General features: G+C 38.3%; 1 protein-coding gene across 2 annotated transcripts in view; it reads right to left on the bottom strand.

Annotated features, from left to right (window-relative positions):
* Window positions 1-871: 871 nt before the first annotated feature.
* The window catches only part of MCM8 (minichromosome maintenance 8 homologous recombination repair factor), a 45,341-nt gene continuing 22,432 nt past the window's right edge, over window positions 872-23,780 (bottom strand). The window contains exons 9-19 of one of the 2 annotated variants that reach the window (XM_030310066.1): window positions 22,462-22,613; window positions 22,020-22,215; window positions 18,892-18,922; window positions 17,986-18,126; window positions 14,265-14,406; window positions 10,985-11,180; window positions 9,065-9,284; window positions 8,558-8,767; window positions 7,222-7,298; window positions 3,410-3,599; window positions 872-1,186 (exon numbers count right to left, since the gene is read on the bottom strand). In XM_030310066.1, coding sequence (XP_030165926.1) covers window positions 1,094-1,186; window positions 3,410-3,599; window positions 7,222-7,298; window positions 8,558-8,767; window positions 9,065-9,284; window positions 10,985-11,180; window positions 14,265-14,406; window positions 17,986-18,126; window positions 18,892-18,922; window positions 22,020-22,215; window positions 22,462-22,613 — 1,648 coding nt within the window. In that variant the 3' untranslated portion in view covers window positions 872-1,093. The remainder of the gene's footprint in view (window positions 1,187-3,409; window positions 3,600-7,221; window positions 7,299-8,557; window positions 8,768-9,064; window positions 9,285-10,984; window positions 11,181-14,264; window positions 14,407-17,985; window positions 18,127-18,891; window positions 18,923-22,019; window positions 22,216-22,461; window positions 22,614-23,780) is intronic. The other variant, XM_030310067.2, reaches the window with a different exon arrangement.

Below are 23,780 nucleotides of genomic sequence, written 5' to 3'. Positions count from 1 at the left end.
ATACTTGATCTTAGCCAAAAGGCTGGGAAGCGATTGTGGTCTTGGATTTCTAAACGCAACATCTAATTTTAGTTTTACAAACTAAAATTCTATGCCCAATCCAGAGGTAAGGGTAGAATTTGCCTTATGAACTTCTTCTCAGGAAGCTACTAGATCAATTCTACTAAAAGGAGGGAGTGAAACAAGAAAGAGGACATAGAACTAAATTGGAAAGAAATGGGAAACTGTGTATGTGTATTTATGTACGTACACAGAATAGGAGAACAGCATCCTCACCCTCTGTGTAGTGAGTTGAGGCGGCTTGGTTTTAATAAGCCTTACACAGCTATTGACTTAATATAGGTACATATTTGGGGCCCCTGGGTGAATCAGTTGGTTGAGCGTCCAACTTTGGCTCAGGTCATGATCTCATGATTTGTGAGTTCAAGCCCCACATCGGACTTGCTATCACGGTGGAGCTGGCTTGGGATCCTCTGTCCCCTTTTCTCTCTGCCCCTCCCCAGCTTGTACTCTCTCTCTCTCTTTCTCTCAAAAATAAACATTAAAAAAAAAAAACCAAAACCCACAGGTACATATTTAACTTTGGTAATAAAACATAATATGGTTTAAAATTTTTTTCAGTAACTAAGATGTTAAATTAAATGTGTCAATATAAAATATTTCCAAACTTTTTTTGGAATTGAAAGTTGTTTTCAATTTATTTCTGAAATATATTCATTTTTTGTGTGTCAGAGCTATTTAAACATTAAGATGTAACTTAGCAAATGTTTACTCAGATGGACACTTTATAGAAAAAAAGTAAGAATAAAAGAGGTCAAAAATACAACTATATATAATACATGTAATCACATCATTTAAAAATATAAACAATTTATTTTTCTCATCTTTCAGAGAAACTATAAAAACTAAACACATGGCTTTATCACTTCTTAAATCTTTTTTCCTATTACATTAATTTTAGGACATCATTTTCCAGAGAACAATATATATATATATATATATATATATATATATATATATATATCATACTCTTTATTACTGAGATAGTTTTAAACTGCTAATAATCTCAAGACGTCCTGGGTTGGTAGTCATTTTACATAGTTTGAAGTTGGTAGACCTTTGGGCCTTTTTTCAAGAGGTAACCTTGGTCATTTAGTGACCCGATAAAATTTTCAAAATCAGCAACCTGGAATAAAACATCAAAAAACAGCCCATTAAATAATATGCAAAAACATGATTTATAAAATGAATCTCTCAAACCATAACATGCATTCCTCAAGTTTCTTGGGCAAATAAATTTATTTGTACTTCCTCATAGAGAAAACTGCTTACATATGAGCTTTCAATTCTATTGTGAGATCCTATTCTATTTGATTAGCTGAGCTAATCAAAATTAAAAACTCCAGTATCCAGAGTATTTTTTGTATTTGTTTTAGATTAGCTTCAAAACAAAAATTAGACTAGCTCCAATTTTGAAATTGAGTGGACAGTTTTCCATATAAACTATCTTACATGTTTAAAGTCTTATTACATTCATTTTCACTAAAACTTTCAAGTAGCAGAGCAGGTGAAATCATGTCTATTTTTTTTAATGTTTATTTATTTTTGAGAGAGAGAGAGAGAGAGAGAGAGAGAGAGAGAGAGAGAGAGAGGCAGAGAGGGAGACATAGAATCCGAAGCAGGCTCCAGGCTCCGAGCTGTCAGCATAGAGCCCGACGTGGGGCTCGAACTCACAGACCCCAAGATCATGACCTGAGCCGAAGTCGGACCCTGGAATCATGTCTGTTGAACAAACGAGGAAACAGAGATGCAAAGATGTAAGATGACTTGCCCACAAGAGATTTTGTCAGAAAAACATGGAAAGTGAGTCTCTTATGTTTCCTTCAACTATCAAGATGCTACAAAAGAGGTAGGTATGCATTTTAGATAAAAACTGCTGGTTTTTTTTGTTTTTGTTTTTTGTTTTTAGGTAGGCTTCACACCCAGAGTAGGGTCCAACATGGGGCTTGAACTCATGACCCTGAGATCAAGATCTGAGCTGAGACCAAGAATGGGATGTGTAACTGACTGAGCCACCCTGGAACCCTAACACTGCTGGGGTTTTTTTTGTTTTTGTTTTTTAAAGCTCTGACTAGCTAATTTCATAGCTTAAACAAAGAAAATACTTCAAAAAAGCCTATTCCATTCTTTTCATCCAAATCTTTTATTTTTTCAATCTCCATTATATTTATTTATTTTAAAATTTTAGTTCCAGTGTAGTTAACATACAGTGTTCATTTCAGATGAACAATATAGCGATTCAACAATTCCATATATTACTTAGTGCTCGTGATACTTTTTTTTGCAAAGATTTTATTTTTATTTATTCATTTAAGCTTATTTATTTATTTTGAAAGAAAGAGAGAGAGAGAAAATGAGCAGGGGAGGGGCAGAGAGAGAGGGAGGGAGAGGAGCTCAAGCAGGCTCTGCATCATCAGTGCAGAGCCCAATATGGGGCTCAAACCCACAAACCATGAGACCATGACTTGAGCCAAAATCAAGAGTCCAACACTTAACTGACTGAGCCACCATAGGCGCCCAAGCAAAGATTTTATTCTTAAGTAATCTCTGCACCCAACATGGGGCTCAAGTTTACCACCCTGAGATTAAGAGGAGCACACTCCACCAACTGAGCAAGCCAGGTGCCCCTGATAAAGTGCACTCTTAATCCCCATCACTTATTTCACCCACTCCCTCACCCACCTCCCCTCTGATAACCATCTGTTTGTTCACTATAGCTAAGAGTCTGTTTCTTCGGGGGCGCCTGGATGGCTCAGTCAGTTAAGCGTCCAACTGGCTCAAGTCATGATCTGCAGTTAGTGAGTTCGAGCCCTGTGTCAGGCTCTGTGCTGACCTGGAGCCTGCTTCGGATTCTGCGTCTCCCTCTCTGCCCCTCCCCCACTCATCTCAATCTCAGTCTCTCCCTCTCTCTCTCTCTCTCTCTTTCTCTCAAAAATAAACATTTAAAAAAATTTCTTAGAAGTTTTTATTTATTCATTTTTGAGAGAGAGAGAGAGAGAGAGAGAACGAGCGAGCACATATGCGTGCTCTCTCTCTCTATACCACATCTTCTTTATCCCTTCATCCAACAATTGGCACTTGGGCTGTTTCCATATTTTGGCTATTGTAAATAATGCTGCAATAAACACAGGGATGCATATATTCCTTTGAATTCCTTTGTATTCTTTGGGTAAATATACCATAGTGCGATTGCTGAATCATAGATAGGGTAGTTCTACTTTTAATTTTTTGAGTAATTTCCATACTGTTTTCCACAGTCATCAAAATATTCTGATATTTAAAAATTCTACACTTAATAAAGACCTCCTGAAATTTTCATAAACAAGATTAAGTATTTGGCTTATCATACCTGAATGTTAAGCTCTTTGGCAATCTGCCGAAGTTGTTGAAATTGAAATAAGTTATTGTAAGTTCTTTCAGCAATGTTGTTGAGAGCAGAAATAAATCTTTTTGCTGTTGACCTGTTGCTCATTCCAGAACCATGCTGGGATCGCTCAAAATCTAGGTTTCCAAATTCATCAGAATAAGTTCCTAGCATGCTTAACGAGAAGGGAGGAAAACAGAGTTACCCAATGTAGCACGGGTATGGAAATTTTTGTCCCAGTTCATAAGAAGAAAAATGTGGAAATAACCATGAGACTCACGTAGCAAAGATTTCAACATGTATTGCTTGAACAGCCACTATGAAATTCACTATGGTATGAACTATGTGCCGATAAAAATATTTTTGGACACAGTTGCCACTTTTAAGAAACATCTACATTTGAAAAGAGAAAAGCGTAAGAATACAAAGTTGATAGACTATGATATAAATGCCTGGAACATTCTTTTTGATTCATGAAAGAAAGAAATTCTAAACATACTAAATTTAGGCTTTAGAGGACAAAGATATGTTCCCAGCTCCTAGTGCAGCACCTGGCAGATGAAAGATGTTTAAAAATACTGTGGGAATGAACTAGAACGGTTCTGCTGACTTGCAGTAATGGTGGTTAGATATTAAAGGATCCACCTACTATTTTTAGTTCTCTGCTGCTTCCTCTTATTTTCACAGTATCATCAAAGAAAGACATATGCACTCTTGCTAGTGGATTTTAGCCAGAAGTCTGAAAACACCAGTGAGAGATAAAATTAGCCATCATTTCTAATCCAGCTCTGTGGATGACTCCCTGCCTGTACAATGGGACAGATACAATCTCACACAAAGCCCAGAGGCAAAGGTGTTATTTAATCAGGAATTGGTTAATCATATATAAACTGGTCACCTGCTAGGCAGTAGACTTGCACTGATGAATAAAACGGATGTAATTCCTGCCCTTAAGGAGCTTACAGCAATGAGTTTATAGGGTTACTAAAAACATAGCTTTGTTTTGTTTCCTGATAAGAGCTTACGTGAAAGAGAAAGCTGTACAAATAGGAATGAATCATCCAAATCAGACTAATAAATGGTAAGAAATGTAATATGATTATGTAAATATAATAAACCATAGCTTATTTTTCATAAGGTACTTGTCAAAAATGCTTTAAACTACTATGTATTAACAATTCATATTTAGCTTAATTATATTTAATCACCATATGCTACCCCATTTAGTACAACAATCCTCTGATCTAGGGACTATTCTTATTCGCATTTTACAGATGAAGAAGCAAAGTGTGGTAAGTTAAGTGACTTGCCAAAGGTTACACAGCCAATGAGTGGAATATCTGGGATTTAAATCTGAGATACATGGCTTCAGATGTGAAGATTTATAAATATCTGAGCCACTTTGCTGAAATAGAAAAAACTCAATGATATTTCATCTTTGAAGGTGGCTCTATTCTCCTGTGCTTCCTAGTATATTTTTAAAGAAAACTTAAGTGAACTGTTGGCCATAAACATTTAGTTTTTATAGCTATGTGCTTTGATAACTATGATGAACTGTATCACAGTTTAGATTTTATTTTGGCTTCTGCTTCTGCTTAAAATGTAGTTTTATAGATTCAAGACCACATTAAGTACAAACATTCACAACTCAAGAGAGGGAAACTCTGAAATGGAAGAGTTAATGAATGAAAGATGATTCCCATGGTCAACTTTACTATCAATGCAGTACATTTACTGAGGGTGTGCTGTGTGCTAGGTATGGGCCCTGGGAGTACACTGGTAAAGATGACAGATAGGGTCCCTGCTCTCCTAGAGCATAGACTAAGGACAGAAAGCATGGTAAGTGGTAATTCACAACCTAGTCTCTGTGTTTAACTGGATCTTGATATCTACCATGGAAATAATGGCAGTCACTAGGAATCACTAGGAAATAATTCCAATCACTAGGAATCAACCTATTCTTTTTATCTGAAAATTTGTGTAAAAGCCAATAAAGCACATTCAGTTCAAGGAAACAAACTAGTAATTTCATGTAGATACTGTTTATATTTAACAATGAGATCTCTTTTTTCAGGAGTTCAGGAGTAAATTGACAGCCTAAAACTAATTCAGAATTACCAGCAAGGCAACTTTGGAAGTAGTAGAAAAAAATACAAAGTTACACAAAAAAATATGGAAGAGTTCCTCTTGGATGGAAAAAGTACATGTAAACACTGTCCGACATGAGGATTCAGACATGCAGAATCAATATGGCATTTTTATTGAAAAGGTTTAATGTGTAATTTATAATGTGTAATGCTCAGATATGAGAATGAATCAGACCAGTGGACTTATTGTGGGGAAATACTAGATGGCTGCTTGAGGCAATATCTGGGGTCTGAGGCCTAAGGAAACTAAGTTAGGGTAAAGCCTAAAAAGAGAATGTTACAGGTAAGAGAGAGTAATAAGGTAGTTTGATCCGTGATTTGCTGGATAGCCCAAGTCTATCCATGATATTATTCAGTAGAGCCAGGCACCAGTAGGTCTAAAGGGTGAGAGATCATTAAATGGAAAAGGAAACCAGGAGTAGCAATGATAGCCCCACTGCCACAGGTGGAGAATTTAAGAGCAGGATGCTCAGGAGAGCCTGGGTGGCTCAGTTGGTTAAGCGGCCAACTCTTGGTTTCAGCTCAGGTCATGATCTCATGGTTTGCAGGATCAAGCCCCATGTCAGGTTTTGTGCTGACAGCATGGAGCCTTCTTGGGATTTTCTCTCCCTCTCTCTCTCTGCCCCTCTCCCACTCACGCATATGCGCATCCTCTCTCATAACAAACTTAAAAAAAAAAAAAAGCAGTCTGTTAAGAAAATTTCTAAACTAAGAGGCAACTTTTTATCATTAAACAAGGAGTCCCTACTAGTGGTCCTTGTTTTTAATTGGGAACAAAGTTAGAATCCAAATTTTTTGGAATTTTGGTTAGGTTCAGTGGCTTTGTTTTCTAGTGAAAAAAGAATCTCTGTTAGGGCAATCTCTAGGTATCTTTTTTTTTTTGTCCAAGTAAGCCTTACACCTCACATGGGGCTTGAACTCAAGACCCTGAGGTCAAGAGTCACATGCTCTACCACCTGAGCCAGTCAGGTGCCCTGTAGGCAATCTCTAGGATTCTTATTGGTCTGGTCTGCCAGGAAGCTAGGTCCATCATAAGTCAGACAACTGGTATTTATGGCCACTCCTTTATTTCACATGCTAGTACACTGAATCCCTGGCAGCACACTGAATGAGACAGTCTAGTAATTCCTACACTGTCTGGTTGCTGACGAATGGCAAACTGAGGGTCTCCAACACAATGAAGTCAACTAGAGAGGGAATGAAGCCAGCTTGGTAAAATTTTCATCAACAAGACCCCTCAAACCCTAGTACTGAATCGTGTAAAAGAGGAAACTGACAGTCTAAGCACAGTAGAATATTAAACCAACAGGATGTTTATACAAAAGGGAATGTTAGGAATTGGTTGAAAGGGTTGGTAGTCATTAAGTGTTAATGATGATTTTACCCATTATGAGGCTGTTCCTTTTGAGTATTCTCAAAATATGTATTTTTGAATTGATTTTATAACTATGTGAATGTATACCCATTCAAAACATTTTAATATAAAAATTGTTTCTTTATACAAATATTTTAAACCAAGAAAATATAGTTTGTTAAAAGGATCCAATGGGCTAAGTAAAAATAATTTTGCTTGGCATAATTAAATATTTAATTTGAGATGAAACGATGACTGATATTTCATTTAAAACAGCATTTAAAATTTAATCTTACCTATACTTCATAACTTCAACTATATCCTCAGCATCTTCTTTGGTTGCTTCTTCTCTTAATTCCAACCTTGCTCGTGCCTTTGAAAGAAAAAAACCATTTTTAAATAACAACAGTAAGTATATTTGACATTGTTTGAGCAGGTAAAGTAGGTCTAAGATTGTTTCATTTATTCATTTTACACAAAAACTGATTGCAGAAGGAGGACTATAATACCAAAGTCAGAATAAAATTATCTGAAAACTTGAGTATGAAAACAATCACTCATTTTATTTTAAAAAATTTGTTATTTTTGAGAAAGAGAGAGAGAGACAGTATGCGAGCAGTGGAGGAGCAGAGAGAGGAAGACAGAGAACCTGAAGCGGCTCCAGGCTCTGAGCTGTCAGCACAGAGCCTGACGTGGGGCTCGAACCCACAAACCAAAGATCATGACTGAACCAAAGTCAGACATTTAACTGACTGAGCCACTCTGGCACCCCAATCGCTCATTTAAAATATGGATTAGGGGCACCTGGGTGGCTTAGTCAGTTAAATGTCCAACTCTTGATTTTGGCTCAGGTCATGATCTCACAGTTTGTGGATTCGAGCCCCACAATGGGCTCCATGCTGACAGCATAGGGCCTGCTTGGGATTCTCTCTCCCTCTCTCTCTCTGCTCCTCCCCCCCAACAACATAAACAAATAAACTTAATAAACTAAATAAATGAACTAAATAAAATAGGATTAAAACCTATTTTTATCTAACATATATCTTTCTGAGTGTTCATTTCAGAAAATTTGATTATGAAATACCCTTGGTTTTTCCTTGCCTTTTACTTTCAGGAAATCATGCCTAACCAATTTGTTAAAACAACATAGAAGAAATAATCTGATTTTAAAGCAAAAAGCCCAAACTCCAGCGATTTTAACTGCCAGAGTTCTCTTAGCATTCCAAACCTGTGAATAAATGTTACTGCTATTAGAAAAACAGGTACTATGCTTATGGACTTGTCATGTATCAGATCAAATACTGACATATTCCATGCTCCCATATATTCAACTTAGAATCTCAGAATCCTTAATTAACCTAACTACTTGTCACACTCCAGGAGTCTTCAATGTCATTAAAAGGGGGTGGGGGGGAAGTTGCATGGTTAGTAACTGGTTCTGTGCCTAGAAAGAAGTGGCTTGATTGGCTCTGTTACAGATATGGCCAAACATTTTTAAACATTTTTATACATCCATTTCTAATTGTCTCTCAGCTGGAAGAAAAGTCAAGTTAATTATGCAGGAAATTGAGAGAAATCATACCACCTCTTGCCCCCATTTTTAAGTCAAAAAAGCATGAATTTAAAACAAACCTCTGTTAGACGAATCAGAGATTCCAGCTGCCTAGTAGTGATTGGTGAGCTATTTAACCGCTGGCTCTGTTTCCGGAGCTCAAGGTAAAAATCTTGAAGAATCTGAGCAGCTTCTGTGGACAGCCTTGGATAGACATACTGCCGAGCATAACCAATGTACTTTCTCAACAGCTGGTGGGGAATTAGATCTATTTTTTCTCCAGGAACCACCTGAAGCATGATAAAAAAAGATTACAAGGATAGCAAATAAAATCTTTCTGTTAAAATAACCTGTTTAGATACATATAAAGTTCTAAAAGACTTTCCAAAGAAGCCAAACACTGTAGTTCCAGCTCTGAGTCTAGGTGACAGATTATTTCTAATGCAGTTTATATAAACCCTACTACTGTAACATGAAAGGTTTTGGCATGAAAGCTTATATACTACTACTCTACAATAAGCAACATACTGAACTCTGACATCCAAACAGAACCGAAATGAATGACTAAGGAGCAGAAACATTCATACCTTTAATCTTTCTGATAATGGTTTATCAGACACCGCTTCAAGTACAGAAGTATTTGAATCTTGACTATTCATGCGAGTTACAGTGGCTCCGCTAACAGTTCTCTGCTTTCCAGCTCTTATTGCAATCACATGTTCAGAGAGTAAGTGATCATGGTCCTCATTTGGGGTGTCTAACAGGATAAAGACCAAATCAAATCTGGACAGCAGGGCACTCCCCATTCTAAGAGGCAGGGAAGAAGGAAGAACCAATGATTGGAATCAAAACAAGTAGAAAACCATTTACTTATTTACTATTGAAGTTCCATGTAGAACTTTAAAAAAATAAAGTTTATGTTAAAGAAACAAACAATAGCTTTTGTATTCGATACACCCACCAACTCTGGAGAGACACCAGGCCACACACCAGTCATACATGTACCTACCTTTGGTAGGTTAATGATAAGGCCCCTTCTCACACCATATCTGTGTTCTATATTACTACCTAATGGTAAGTTTCACAATGCCTTTGAATTTTAAAACAAATGCTATATGATACACCAGAGGTTATCTAGTTGGGTCGTTTTAATCTTTTGTATGTTTTCTTTCACCAAGACATTGAGTCTCTCAAAGCATCTATGATTATTTAGATTAAAAAACCCACTTTTTCTTAGAAGTCATTAGAATCATTATAATAACAATGCCGTGTTCTACTTAGTCATCTTCCCTGATCCCACCAATCAGATTATCCTTCTATTTGAGACAATAAAACTGAAATTCAAAGTAGCTAAAGAATTTGGTCAACACCCCAAAACAGGTTTGGGTACCACTAAAAACCAGAATCTAAAAACCAAGTCCTTGTTCAATAGAATCTTTCTGATCTTTCCAATATAGCACTTTGTCATTTTATTAAGAAAAACTAATAGATTGACTTTTTTTTTTTTTTTAAAGTAGGCTTCATACCCAGCATAGGGCTTGAACTCATGACCTGAGATCAAGACCTGAACTGAGATCAAGAGCTGGCCACTTAACTGACTGAGCCACCCAGGGGTCCCTAGATTGACTTTTTTGGTGTGGTGGTATAGCACCTCCAAGTACTATTGTATATTTTGCCATGTACCATTTCTGTATTAAAGGTACACATTATCAAATATTAGGAAATTTGGGTTTTTTCCCTCTAGAATTTAAGCTTCCAATTTTTCACATGAGGCATTCTTTTGTCTTTTTCTCACTTCCACAATCACTTCAACCTATTTTCCCCTCCCTATGCCTTTTGTCCAACCTGTACAGAACAAACTAGAAGAGAAAGCATACACACATACCAATACAAACTCTGTTTTTGGGAAAAAGTGGGGTCATACCCCATTTATAAGTATGTAATGTGCTCTTTTCACTTAACAGTAAGCACAGACATGTTTCCCTATCAGCACACACAGAGCTACTTCCATTTTTATACCTGCTATTCTCCACTGTTCGGCCTTCCATAGTTTAACCACTTTCCTACCAATGGGCATTTTAAGCTGTTTCCGCTTTTTGTCTGTGATATACAACGGCATAATACCCAACTTGTAAATGCGTCTCTGTGCACTTACATGACTATTTCTGTGAGTATGATTCCTAAAAGTAGAACTGGCTAAAACAAATGGAATGTATATTTCAAACAGTGATAATAAACATGCCAGTTGTCCTTCAATACGCTAACCTGAATATGTGAGAACTTATTTTCCCAACCCTTTGCCAATAATTATTATTAATATAAAAAATGTTTGCCAATCTGGTAGCTATCAATGGTACTTCATTGCTTTAATTTGTTGTGCTCAACATGTTTTTGTACATTTACTAGAAATTATCATTTCTGTGAACTATTATGTCCTCAGTTATCTTTTTCTTACTGATTTATAAGGATTCAATACATTAAAGGTATAAATATCCAAAGAGACTTACTTTAAATTCTCAGAAACTGTTTTGGCTTTATTGTAGTGTCCTCCAACTGGATTTGCAGCAGCGACGATGGAAGTTCTTGCAGGGAGGCTACAAACCATGCCAGCCTTAGCAAGACTAATACTCTGTTGTTCCATAGCTTCTAACAAGGCTTGATGTTGATTCCCCATCTTATCAAATTCATCTATCCCACAAATACCTACAGTCACAGTAAAATAATACAGACAAAAAGCTTTCTTTGGTTAAGTTCCAAATCTTACAGGATGGAAACTGTTCCACAATAAGGAAATTATTTGTAATTGTTTCTAGCAGTTAAAATTATAAAATGTCATACAGTAGAGAATTTGTGCTTGTTTTACAGCAAATAAAACACTTGTCGTAACTAACTTTTATGTAATATTTTCTCATTCAACATTTTTCATAGGCAAGGCATGTGTTGTGAGTGCTACAAAAATGAAGATACGAGTGACCCTCAGAAAGCTTAAAGACTTATGTTCAAACAGGTGAAATAAGAGATATGCATATTCAAAAGATAGTATATTTCAACAACTACATGAGATAGGCATAATTATATAAGATCAGTTTTCTGGGGTAAGGAAAGGACATTTGAGCAAAAACTTCAAGGAGGAAAGGGAACAAGCCTTGCGGACTTATCTGGAGTAAGGGAAGCACAGGCAAAGGGAATAACAATTAAAAAAGCCTAATGCAGGAATGTAAAATGTGCTGGTGGTGTAACTGGAGAATAAGAAGGAAGCAGTAGATAATGAGGCAAAAGAGGTGATTAAAAGGCGAGAATGTGAATGGCCCTGGACTACTGTCAAGCCTTGAGCTTTCACTCCCAGTGAGATAGGAAGCCACTGGAGGGTTTTGAGCAGGAGAATAACTTTATCTGAGTTTTAACAGGATTGTTCTGCCTTGTTAAGAACAATGGAAAGGGCAAGGGTGGTCACAAGCATTCCAACTAGGAGATCGCAGTAATAATCCATGTAAGAGATGATGGTGTCTTGGATCAGGGTAGCAGCAATGGAGAAGAGTCTCAATACTGTATATATATATATATATATACATATGGAAGGTAGAGCCCACAATATTTGTTGATAGACTGGATGTGGGGTATATGTAAAAGCCAAATATGACTGTACATTTTCTGATTTTAGCAAATAGAAGGATGGAATTATCATTAACTGACATGGGAAAGACTATAAAAATAGGTTTGAAAGAGAATATCGGAATTTTGATTTCGGATGTGTTAAGTCTGAGGAAGTTATAGAGATACTGTAAAAACAGGCATTAAGAACCCTATGACCTAGCAGTAGCACTGCTAGGAATTTACCCAAGGGATACAGGAGTACTGATGCATAAGGGGCACTTGTACCCCAATGTTTATAGCAGCACTCTCAACAATAGCCAAATTATGGAAAGAGCCTAAATGTCCATCAACTGTGGTTTATACACACAATGGAGTACTACGTGGCAATGAGAAAGAATGAAATATGGCCCTTTGTAGCAACGTGGATGGAACTGGAGAGTGTGATGCTAAGTGAAATAAGCCATACAGAGAAAGACAGATACCATATGTTTTCACTCTTATGTGGATCCTGAGAAACTTAACAGGAACCCATGGGGGAGGGGAAGAAAAAAAAAAAAGAGAGAGGTTAGAGTGGGAGAGAGTCAAAGCATAAGAGACTCTTAAAAACTGAAAACAAACTGAGGGCTGATGGGAGGTGGAAGGGAGGGGGGGGTGGGTGATGGGTTTTGAAGAGGGCATCTTTTGATATGAGCACTGGGTGTTGTATGGAAACCAATTTGACAATAAATTTCATATATTAAAAAAATAAAAAAAGAAATATGTGCCTGGGGGTGTCTAGATGGCTCAGTCAGTTAAGCATCCAACTCTTGATTTTGGCTCAGTTAAGCATCCAACTCTTGATTTTGTGAGATTGAGCCCCGAGTTAGGGCATGGAGACTGCTTAAGATTTTCTCTCTCCCTCTACCCCTCCCCTGCTTGCGCTTGCTCATGCTCTCTCTCCCTCCCTCCCTCTCTCTCTCTCTCTCTCTCTCTCTATCTCTCTAAAAAAAAAAAAAAAAAAAAAAAAAGATGTGCCTGGAGTTCAAGGAAGAAGAGATATAAATTTGGAAATTTTCGGCATACAGGTAGGCAAAGCCATGAGACTAGATAAGATCATTGAGAAGGTAACATAGACTAAGAAGAAAACAGGTACAAAACCTAAGCACCTGGAGGTGCCAACCAGTTAAGGTTGGGGAGATAAAGACCAAGACTGAGAAGGAACAGTTAATGAAGTAAGAAAACCAGAAGTGTAGAGTGTCCTGGAAACCAAGCAGGTAAAGTATTAAGGAAGGGGGTGGGTGGGGGCTGCTGATAGGATCTGGATTCAGAAATGTGGAGGTCGTCAGCAAACAAAGGAATGAATGGCCTTGACTGGACTGGAATCTGGACACTGCCTGACACATACATAGGAACATGTTTCCAATAGAGTTACAGCATCACAAAGAGAAACTTAGGTAGCAATGCTTAATCAGAGATCCCTTCTTGCTAAGCCCTCCAACTGGATTTCTTATAAACTCTCCATCAAATCCTGACAAACATCCAATGAGATGGGTTAAAAAACAGCAAAATTCTAATTATAATGTAATAGTCTAAATTCTTATTTGTAAGTCCTCTGAGAGTAAAGGATAATAACATTTACCTTATTTTCAGTTCCAAGGCATCTCGAAGTATTCTGAACTAAGTAATAGTAATGCATTCTGCAAGTACTTACTATGCACCTATGTATTAGACAAGATAAATGTGGCAGTCAACAGATAACCATATTCCACCCCACAGGGAGCTTGATGTAAAGCTTTAAAACAGGCTTTTAAACAATTGTGATGGTTGATATGAAATGGGAAGTGCAAGGAGTTATCTATACCTATTTGACTTGACTGACTTGATATATAATTGTGTCTATCGCAAGATTCTGACAATGAATGACATTAAGTACCAGTTTCAATTCCGCAGCGTAAACTGCATTTCCGGTTATTTTTTTCTGGCACTCATTCTCAACTCACTGGTCAATACAGTGCTGTCCAAATGCGTCTTGAACAGAATGTAAAGAAATGAACTGGAACAGACTTAAAAAAAAAAAAACCCAAAAGCCCCAGAATTACTAATTATTTAGATCTGGAATAATACCTTTAAAACCCTTGGCTCAATTTAAAAATAGAAGCTGTAATATTAGTGAAAAATTAAATGTTGTAAACAGTGGAGAGTTTGGTCTCTTACCTTGATCACCAAGTACAAGGGCACCAGCTTCCAAAGCAAAATCTCCAGAGCAACTATCTTTTGAAAGAGTTACAGTCAAACCAGAGGTGGTTGTGGTATTACCACAAACATACACACCACGTGGAGCAACATTGCATACTGCCTAAGGAAACAAAAGGTTTAAGAGAATCAACCAAAGTAAAAGAAAAACAAATAGTAACTGCTTACAAATATCAGCTATATGCCAGATATTCTTTTTGCTTAAGTTTATTTATTTATTTTTGAGGGAGGGAGGGAGGGAGGGAGAGAGAGAGAGAGAGAGAGAGGGAGGGAGACAGAGAGAAAGCACAAGCAGGGGAGAGGCAGAGAGAGAAGGAGAGAGAGAGAATCCCAAGAAGGCTCTGCACTGTCAGCACAGAACCTGATGCAGGGCTTGATCTCATGAACCATGAGATCATGACCTGAACAAAATTCAAGGTCGGACGCTTAATCGACTGAGCCACCCAGGCATCCCTGCCAGCTATTCTTCTAACAGTTTTACTATACAACCTTCACTACCACAGTAGTGAGGTAGGAAGGCATTATTACATCCCCACTTAATCACGTAGAAACCAAGCCCTGCATACACTAACTCACAGTAGCTATGAAGGTGGGAGGTGAGGATTCAATCAAATCCAGGCAGCCTGCCTCTGATGACTGTGGTCATGTGAATATTATACAACTTCATTTTATGCTTCGTTTTCAAGTTCAAACAGAAAACACATGAGTACCAATTTTAATTTCAAAGGCTTCAATGCTTCTTCATACATCAGGTAATAAAGTGGATCAATAATGCTCACCTGAGTAAACAAGCTACGGCAGGTCAGAAAAGTGATTAAATAACACAAGAGTTAAAAGTGTGGACCTCCAGAGTCAAGCAGACCTGGGTTTTTGTTGTTATTCTTCTTCTTAAAGCAAGCTCTACGCCTAGGCCCCAACATGGGGCCTGAACTCATGACCCTGAGATCATGAACTGAGCTGAGGTCAAGAGTCAGATGCTTAACTGACTGAGCCACCCAGGTGCCCCAAGAAAACCTGTTTAAATTTTGGCTCTACCACTGTTTCCGATTCTGTGTCTCCCTCTCTCTCTGCCCCTCCCCCGTTCATGCTCTGTCTCTCTCTGTCCCAAAAATAAATAAACGTTGAAATTTTGGCTCTACCATGTACCGGCTATGCTGCTCTCAGATCTCTCTGAGCCTCAGCTTCCTTGTTTAATCACATATATCCCTGAGGAATAAATGAGGTTTTGTATATAAGCCACTTAAATCTGGTACCTGGCACACAGTAAGTGCCCAATGCAAGGCCACTGTGCGTGTTGTGCACTGCATAACCACAGGAGACAATGCTCACACTGCTATGTTGATAGTGTGCTCTGGACATGTGCAGTGCCCAACCCAAGGGACCCTATGATATCTAGCTTATAAACAGTAGCTATCATTTTTAAAAAATGTTTATTCTGAGAGCGTGAGCAAGGGAAGGGCAGAGAGAGAGAGAGAGAGAGAGAGAGAGAGAGAGAGAGAGAATCCTAAGCAGGCTCTCAGCACGGAGCCTGATGTGGGGGCTCAATCCCACCACCATTGAGATCATGACCTGAGCTGAAATCAAGAGTTGGATGCTTAACCACCTGAGCCACCCAGGCGCCCCTCACTATTTTTGTTATTTGTAATCCCTTATTAGTCTGAGAGGATGATGATGGCTTACTAAATGGTCAGAGGAAAAGAGGATTAAAAATATAAAGTAAATGATGACTGTTAGTATTAGCCTAATTTTTATTTTTTTTATTTTATTTTTTTTTTCAACGTTTATTTATTTTTGGGACAGAGAGAGACAGAGCATGAATGGGGGAGGGGCAGAGAGAGAGGGAGTCACAGAGTCGGAAACAGGCTCCAGGCTCTGAGCCATCAGCCCAGAGCCCGACGCGGGGCTCGAACTCACGGACCGCGAGATGGTGACCTGGCTGAAGTCGGATGCTTAACCGACTGCGCCACCCAGGCGCCCCAGTATTAGCCTAATTTTTAAAAACTGGTTGAGCAGGGCTAGAAGACTTACATCCAAATACCCTCCTCTGTTTACAACATTTAATTTCCACCAACATTACAGCTTCTATTTTTAAATTGAGCCCATGGTTTAAAAGGCATTATTCCAGGTCTAAAAACCATGAAAAGTTGCCGATGCCATTTCTCAGTATTAAATTTTTTTCGGTACCATTAAATGTATTCTGAAACCATTATCTGCTAAGATCTATTTCTTAAATAAAAAAGGAGTAAGAGGGGGATAAAAAGGAGTAAGAGAGAAAAATGGAACTTTTATACACCATTAGCAAAATGTATAAGCTGTAAGATTTATTTGTATAGATAACTAGCCACTGTGGAAGTTAACCAGGCTTCTACCTATAATACACTAATTCGCTATGTACACAATGATATAAAAGACAGAAAAGAAAGCTGTAACAATTCAGGTCCACACATGGACCTTTTACATGCATAATCTGGCTAGGTATCCTGTTTTTATTTTTATCATCAACTGTTTCCCCTAAAACTAGGTGCTGTGTCTCTGCTGTCAGGTTTCTAGCAAGGGCTCAGGACAGAGTTGTTTTTGCTTTTTTTTTTAAAGTAGGCCCAGTTGGTCCAAAGGAACATGGAAACATAGATGAAATGTCAGCTTAGGAATTAAAATGATGGCTGATGTAACAATCAAACATAGGGAATACATAATGATTCTGATGTGAAGGACAGTGGGTTTATAATGCAATGATGACATCAAAGTCGTTCTCAATCCTGGTTGCTGCACAGCACAATCACCTGCGGTGGGTCATCTGCACACAGACACTAGGACCCTAATCCAGACACTCTTAATTCAGTTGGACTAGGCAGGCCCCAGGATTTTCAAAGAGTTCCAAAGGTGATTCTGATATGCAACCAAGGTTCCGACCCCTGGACAAAGATGCAGTAGCCACAGGACTACAACTTAGCAAAGAGACCCCTGGTCTGGTCACATTTTTCTACACTGGGGGTGGTGGTGAGGAATGGGGACACATGGGCATTCTCAAAAACGACATTATGGCTGACTTACCAGGTGTCACTCAAATGCAACCACAAGCATTCCAACAAGCAGAGCCTTCTAGGGCCATCATAAGCCCTGATGGGGAGAACCACTAGGCTCTGATTGGCACAGGCAGAATCTTCTTGGGGACCAACAAGAAGTTTTTCACAGAAGTTGCCTTGCTTTAAACTCAGAGCAGTGAAGATGTATAGAGACAGATCTCTTACCTTTATCACACTGTTCCTTAAGCTCAATATACTGTTTATGTAGTTGTGTGATCAGAGAATGTGTGACCCTGCTTCCCTGCTCTTTACTTACACAAACTATTCTGTTCATAGGTGAAGCCACAACAAAAAAGACTACCAAAACTGATACCATGCAAAAAAAGCAGGGGGTTAGAGAAATGGTTAACATTTCACAATAGGTAACATCTCAATAGACCAGCATGCCTGCAACAGCCTGTGTGACAGAGACTGACTCAATTTGAAAGGATGGCCAGATAGAAGTGACATCTTACTCACATAAACCCCAATTCACTTATACCACCAGACCAACTATATCCTCTAGAACACAAACACTGCATGCTTTGAGAAAATTCACTTGTGAATCAGTCACACATTTTATAAGGAATACATTAAATACGAGATGATTGATTTCCTACCTGTAGCATCTGACTCTTTCCCAAGCCTGGATCTCCAACAACAAGGACATGTGGATCTCCTCGAATTGGAATTCTGTTTTTGTCATCTGCATATTTTTGGCTTCCTCCAAAGAGTGCTAATGCCAAGCCTGCTTTAACAAGCTCAAGTGTGAAAGAAGAGGGGGGACCCCCAAAGTAAGAAAAACATAAAGATGACTAGCAAAAAAGGGATGTTCTTCCCTCTGTATTTACATTTATTTGAGATTTTTTTTAAAAGCATGATTGAACTTTACTTTTTTTCCTAAGGAAATTAAAATATAAACTTCCATAATGCAAATGATTAAAAAGCAAAAGGTAGGAAGCACATAAAATCAAAGAGGTATCTTTACTGAGTAAAGACCTACCTTGCAAAGCATGAATCTACTCCACAAAACTGGGAAATATTTGTTAGCTTCTGCTTTAATACTTTACACCTAAAGTCACTTTAAAGAACCTCATTCCTATTAGCTTGAATTAGTAAGTAGCTTGTTATTACAAGAAGCTGTAGTTTGCCTTTCACATCATTCATTTCTGGAGAATAATGACCTATTAAAATACAAACATCTGGGGCGCCTGAGTGACTCAGTCGGTTAAGCGTCCGACTTCAGCTCAGGTCACGATCTCACGGTCCGTGAGTTCGAGCCCCGAGTTGGGCTCTGGGCTGATGGCTCAGAGCCTGGAGCCTGCTTCCAATTCTGTGTCTCCCTCTCTCTCTGCCCTTCCCCCATTCATGCTCTGTCTCTCTCTGTCTCAAAAATAAATAAACGTTAAAAAAAAAATTAAAAAAAAATAATAAAATAAAATACAAACATCTGGCTAACAGAAATTAGCTATTTTTTTTTTGCCAACTTTATGTATTTTTGGGTAAAGATAAAGTAAAATACTTACTTCATGACCAAAAATGACAGGGCAAAGTGAGCTGAAAAACAAAATACAACTTAGAAATTCTTATTTTCACTTCATCAATCCATTAGAGGATCTACTTTACAACTTACTTAACTTGGTTTATTTAGCATAAAAAAATAAAGACAAACATATAGTTTACATCCCTCAAACAACCCAAGACATTTTATTCTACCAGTAAATTTCTCAAAGTTCTTGGTTAATCCATAAAGGGAAGAATGCTTTAAAAACTGTGCCTGTGGAAGGGAGACAGGATACTTGCAAAGCATTTATTTTTTTAAATTTATTTTTATTGTATTTATTATTTTTTTTTTTAATTTTTTTTTTCAACGTTTATTTATTTTTGGGACAGAGAGAGACAGAGCATGAACGGGGGAGGGGCAGAGAGAGAGGGAGACACAGAATCGGAAACAGGCTCCAGGCTCTGAGCCATCAGCCCAGAGCCTGATGCGGGGCTCGAACTCACAGACCACGAGATTGTGACCTGGCTGAAGTCGGACGCTTAACCGACTGCGCCACCCAGGCGCCCCTGTATTTATTATTTTTTTAAGAGAGTGTGTGTGCAAGGAGGGGAGGGGCAGTTGGGGAGGGAGAGAGAGAATCTCAGGCAGGCTCCATGCCCAGCATAGAGCCCAATGCAGGCTTGATCTGAGAACCACGAGATCATGACCTGGGCTGAAATCAAGAGTTGGACACTTAACCAACTGAGCCACCCAGGCACCCCGCAAAGCATTTTAAAGTAACCAAATATATGGTTGATCCATCTCCAGCCTTTAACACATCATAATCATGGTCTTCTACTTTAGGATACAGAATTATATTGCATTTTACACGAATAGGCAGCTGTGTAGCCAAGTCACGGAAAGAAGACTAATGGGTGAATTGAGTAAATAATACTTTAAGAGGAGATAAAATTTCATTTTTTCAGCTCAACTCAAAGGATCAGAATAAGACCATATATGACTACAAAGAGGTATATCTACATTTACCAATTGTAAAAACAAGGGTCACACAGAAAAGGCCAGAGTGGAAGAGATGTAACCAGGAGTTAAGTATAAATCATTATCCCTTTTAATACATGTAAACACAGAAGTTGCTGTCCTGCCACATCCCCCTGGTGCTCACTGTTAAGTATGTTCCCACATAATTACTGCTAGCTTCTGACCACACACCTCCACCTGTCTGCTGAAGGGCTTTCTCCGGCTGCAAAAGCATCAGCAGCAGGCAGGCTGGACAGGCTGAAAGTGCTGGGTTATAGAATATTCCAAGAGTAGCCCCAAATCTAGGCCCTTGGATAGAAAAATACTGAGGCTAGTTCTACACTGTCTAGTATCTCGAGGTCTCAAGAGGATTAAGCCCCGATGCTTATAGTAACCTCCTCATTGAGGCACCATACACTACCATCCTTTCTCTCACTCCCCCATTCCCTTACCAGTATTTCTGGGATCACCTCCCAAATAAATGCTTACCCAAATCATTGCTTCTGAAGGAACCTAAACTAAAACATAACCTTCCACTGTCTTCTGCATTCTGCTTTCATGGTCTTCTACTTGTTACTCTAACGAAGGTAGACAAACTTTTCCTTAAAGGGCCAGAAACTGTGTCTTTTCAATTTTACTGTCTGGGTCACAACGACTCAACTTGTGTGAAAGCAATGTGTAGATGAATGGACAGGGATGTGTTCCAGTAAAACTTTGTTTACAAAACCAGGTAGCCTGCCTAATTTGTCAACCCCTGCAAGGTTAACAAATGAAAACTTCTGGTTTTTGATGCTGAAATTACAAATTTAGAACTGAAGGGTAAAAGCAACCTGTGGGAAGAAAACCTTTCTGTAAGTTAAGTGTAGCAGAAGGACCACTGCAAACATTTGTTATTTATAATGGGTAAGAGGAACCAATTGAAGAGGTGTTTTGATCTTCAACCAGGTTACTCCTCCCCGTCTGCTCAGAGCCCACACACCACACAGTCACTGATCCGCAGATCACACCCCCACTTCAGCTCAGAGTACCTCCTCTCCCAGGGTGGGTCTGGATGGCTACCCATTCACAGGAAGTCTCTGAGGGTTTAGGGACAAAGAATCCCCTGAGGAACTGCATACTTTTCTTAGTCGGTTAATTAACATATTCAAGGCAAAAAGAGTCAAATTCTCTAAAGTGTCCTAAGCCTAGGTGAAGGAAAATGCAACGCATTTCAAAACCTCAGATCTTCACCACCCTTAGGTATATCCAATTTTCAGTCTCTCTTGTTTCTTCTGTTTCTTCAAAATTGTCCAAAAAATTGTCAATGTTTTAAAATAACAGCATGTTGTGTTAATTAAATTAAATATATTATTGAATTTCATTTAATCTTTGGTACAACCTTCTGAGACAGGAATTATTATTTCTATTTTAGGAAGATAAAAATCAAGGAGATAATAAGTAACATGCTTCCAACCACACCGGAAGTTAAGTGGTTGAAGAAGGATTCTAACTTAGATTTATCTTAAAAAAAACAAAACAAAAAAACCTCTTAACCACTAAAGCAAAAATGCCTCTACTTTGCTTCTTCTCTACTACATGGCAAAAACATGGAAATAAAAGAATATTATGAAATACTTATTGAAGTAAGTGACTTCTATGTGATATCTTTCTTCCTTTTTAAAAGTAAACAAACAACCCCTGACATACCACTAATTGAGGTGACTGGAATTCATAGTAAATTTTCTTTATGGATAAAACTAGAAATCAGCAAACTTTTCTACAGAGGAACAGACAGTAAATATCTGTGAGCCATTCTCTGTTACAACTACTCAGCTCTGTCATTGCAGCTGGAAAGCAGCCAGACTCTACATAAATGAATGACTCTGGCTGTGTTCCAATAAAAGTTTAGTTACAGGCAGTGAAATTTGAATTTCATATAATTTTGTGTGTCATGAAATATTCTTTTTTTTTTCAGCCATTACAAAATACAGAAACCATTCTTAGCTTATGGGCCATATGAAAATTGGCAGTTAGCTGGATTTGACCTGTGAATTGTAATTTGCAACCATTTTGACTAGTTTTTTTCTTACTAGTAGCCAAGAGCACCCCTATGGTGCATATACATAATAAAATTTCGGATAACCTCATACATACTTGACAATGAGTTTAAACAGGTTTTCTTCAGCTTGAATCTCTTGGATGGCATAAAGGTCTTTAAGTGAAAACTCCATCAGTGCTCCATGCTTACACCCATCCTCAGAAGTCTTTGTTTTCTGTCCTTTGCTATTGCTAACAGAATTTGCTTCAATGTACAAAAGGAACATGCATTTGTCATTCTTATTTCGAGAACCTGTAAATTTCAAAGCATGAAGTACAATAATTGGTATTTTCATTTTCCCTACAAAGACTTGAATAGCATGTAAAAGAAAGGCACAATAAGCTACAAATAAACCTTTATTTTGAAGGAAAAGTTTCACCTGTGTAAGAAACAAGCCTTCCCTATACTAGTGTAGATTCAAAAGTACCTTAAAAAGAAAAAAGACGACTGCTAACAAATTATTGAGGGACAATCAAAATGAGAAGCGTTATACCATACCTTCTTCAGCATTTGAGACTTTGACAACTCCAGTAATAGTCACTGTGTCTCCTGGGACACAGCTATCCACAAGATCATGAACAAGTTCACACTCTATTGTTCGTGGAATCCGACCAGCTTCTCGCTGATCGTCAGACATCAGCTCCTGGATTCTAAAAAGTTAAACAATTTTCAGTCAGTTTATGTACTGACTTTAAGTCATTTCTTCAACATGTCAACTATTTGGAATCCACAAGGTACTGAGCTAAAGGGCAGAGTAGTAAAAATAAAAAAAAATTCAATAATGGATCTAAAATTAATTCAGCTGTTTCCAATTAAGAATGGCAGGATGAGGGGCACCTGGGTGGCTCAGTCAGTTAAGCATCCCTTGATTTTGGTTCAGATCACAAGCCCCAATCACACTCAGTGCTGCTGGTGTGGAGTTTGCTTGGGATTCTCTCTCTCTCCCTCTCTTCTTGCCCCTCCACTGCTCGCTCTCTCACTCTCTCTCTCAAAATAAACTTAAAAAAAAAATTAAAAAGAATGGCGGGATGAGTATATACACTTGCCTAGCCTCTCTCCAAAATGTCCACCAAAATGGCAGTCATTAAATAAATAAAGAGAAGTTTTTAGGTGTGCAGAGGTGTTACTGATAAACAAGAGATCTTGAAATTTTAGAAAACAGCAAGTGGGAAAGCATTAATGGATAAAACAAAATGAAGTCCAGAATACACACAGGAAAAAGTTACAAGGGTACAAGAGAAGTGGGAGCCAATATTCTCAGCAGAGCCCTTGAGAGGCTTCTAGGTTGTAGTCGGCAGGAATGGAGAGTAGGAGTGGATGGCTGAAACGAAACAGGAAAATCAACTGAAAGACAAGTCACAGAACTGTTGATAATTTTTTGGTAGGTGGGTGGATGGGGGTAGGGAAAGAATGAGGGCATCCCAGCAAACCAGGCTTTACTGTTTGGCAAAAACCACAGCACTGTGCTAAAGAAATGGATCCATCTACTCTGTGTGGGGAGCTATGGCATCTAGTGAGGGTATCAGAGTTCCAGAATAAAGCCTCCTTATTCTGGCATATGAGAAGCCCAACTGCAATTCAAAAACACATTCACATAGTAAAATCTGTTAGTTGGAATCCCTACCTTCTTATCCAGGGGGGAAGCCTCATGAGGAGAAACTCCTATCCACAAAATGGCAAAGGAAACCCACCCTACCTACTCCAACTAATGTCTCATTGCTCATCAGATATTTCATCATGAAACGGCAATAATTCAGGGAGGAGAAGAGCATTAGAAACAAACAAAAAGCTGCCTAAGGGTTTTTGAGAAAATCTTA

The sequence above is a fragment of the Lynx canadensis genome, chromosome A3, assembly GCF_007474595.2.
Source record: "Lynx canadensis isolate LIC74 chromosome A3, mLynCan4.pri.v2, whole genome shotgun sequence".
Classification (NCBI taxonomy): Eukaryota; Metazoa; Chordata; class Mammalia; order Carnivora; family Felidae; genus Lynx; species Lynx canadensis.
This window is presented reverse-complemented; position numbering and strand designations above follow the sequence as displayed.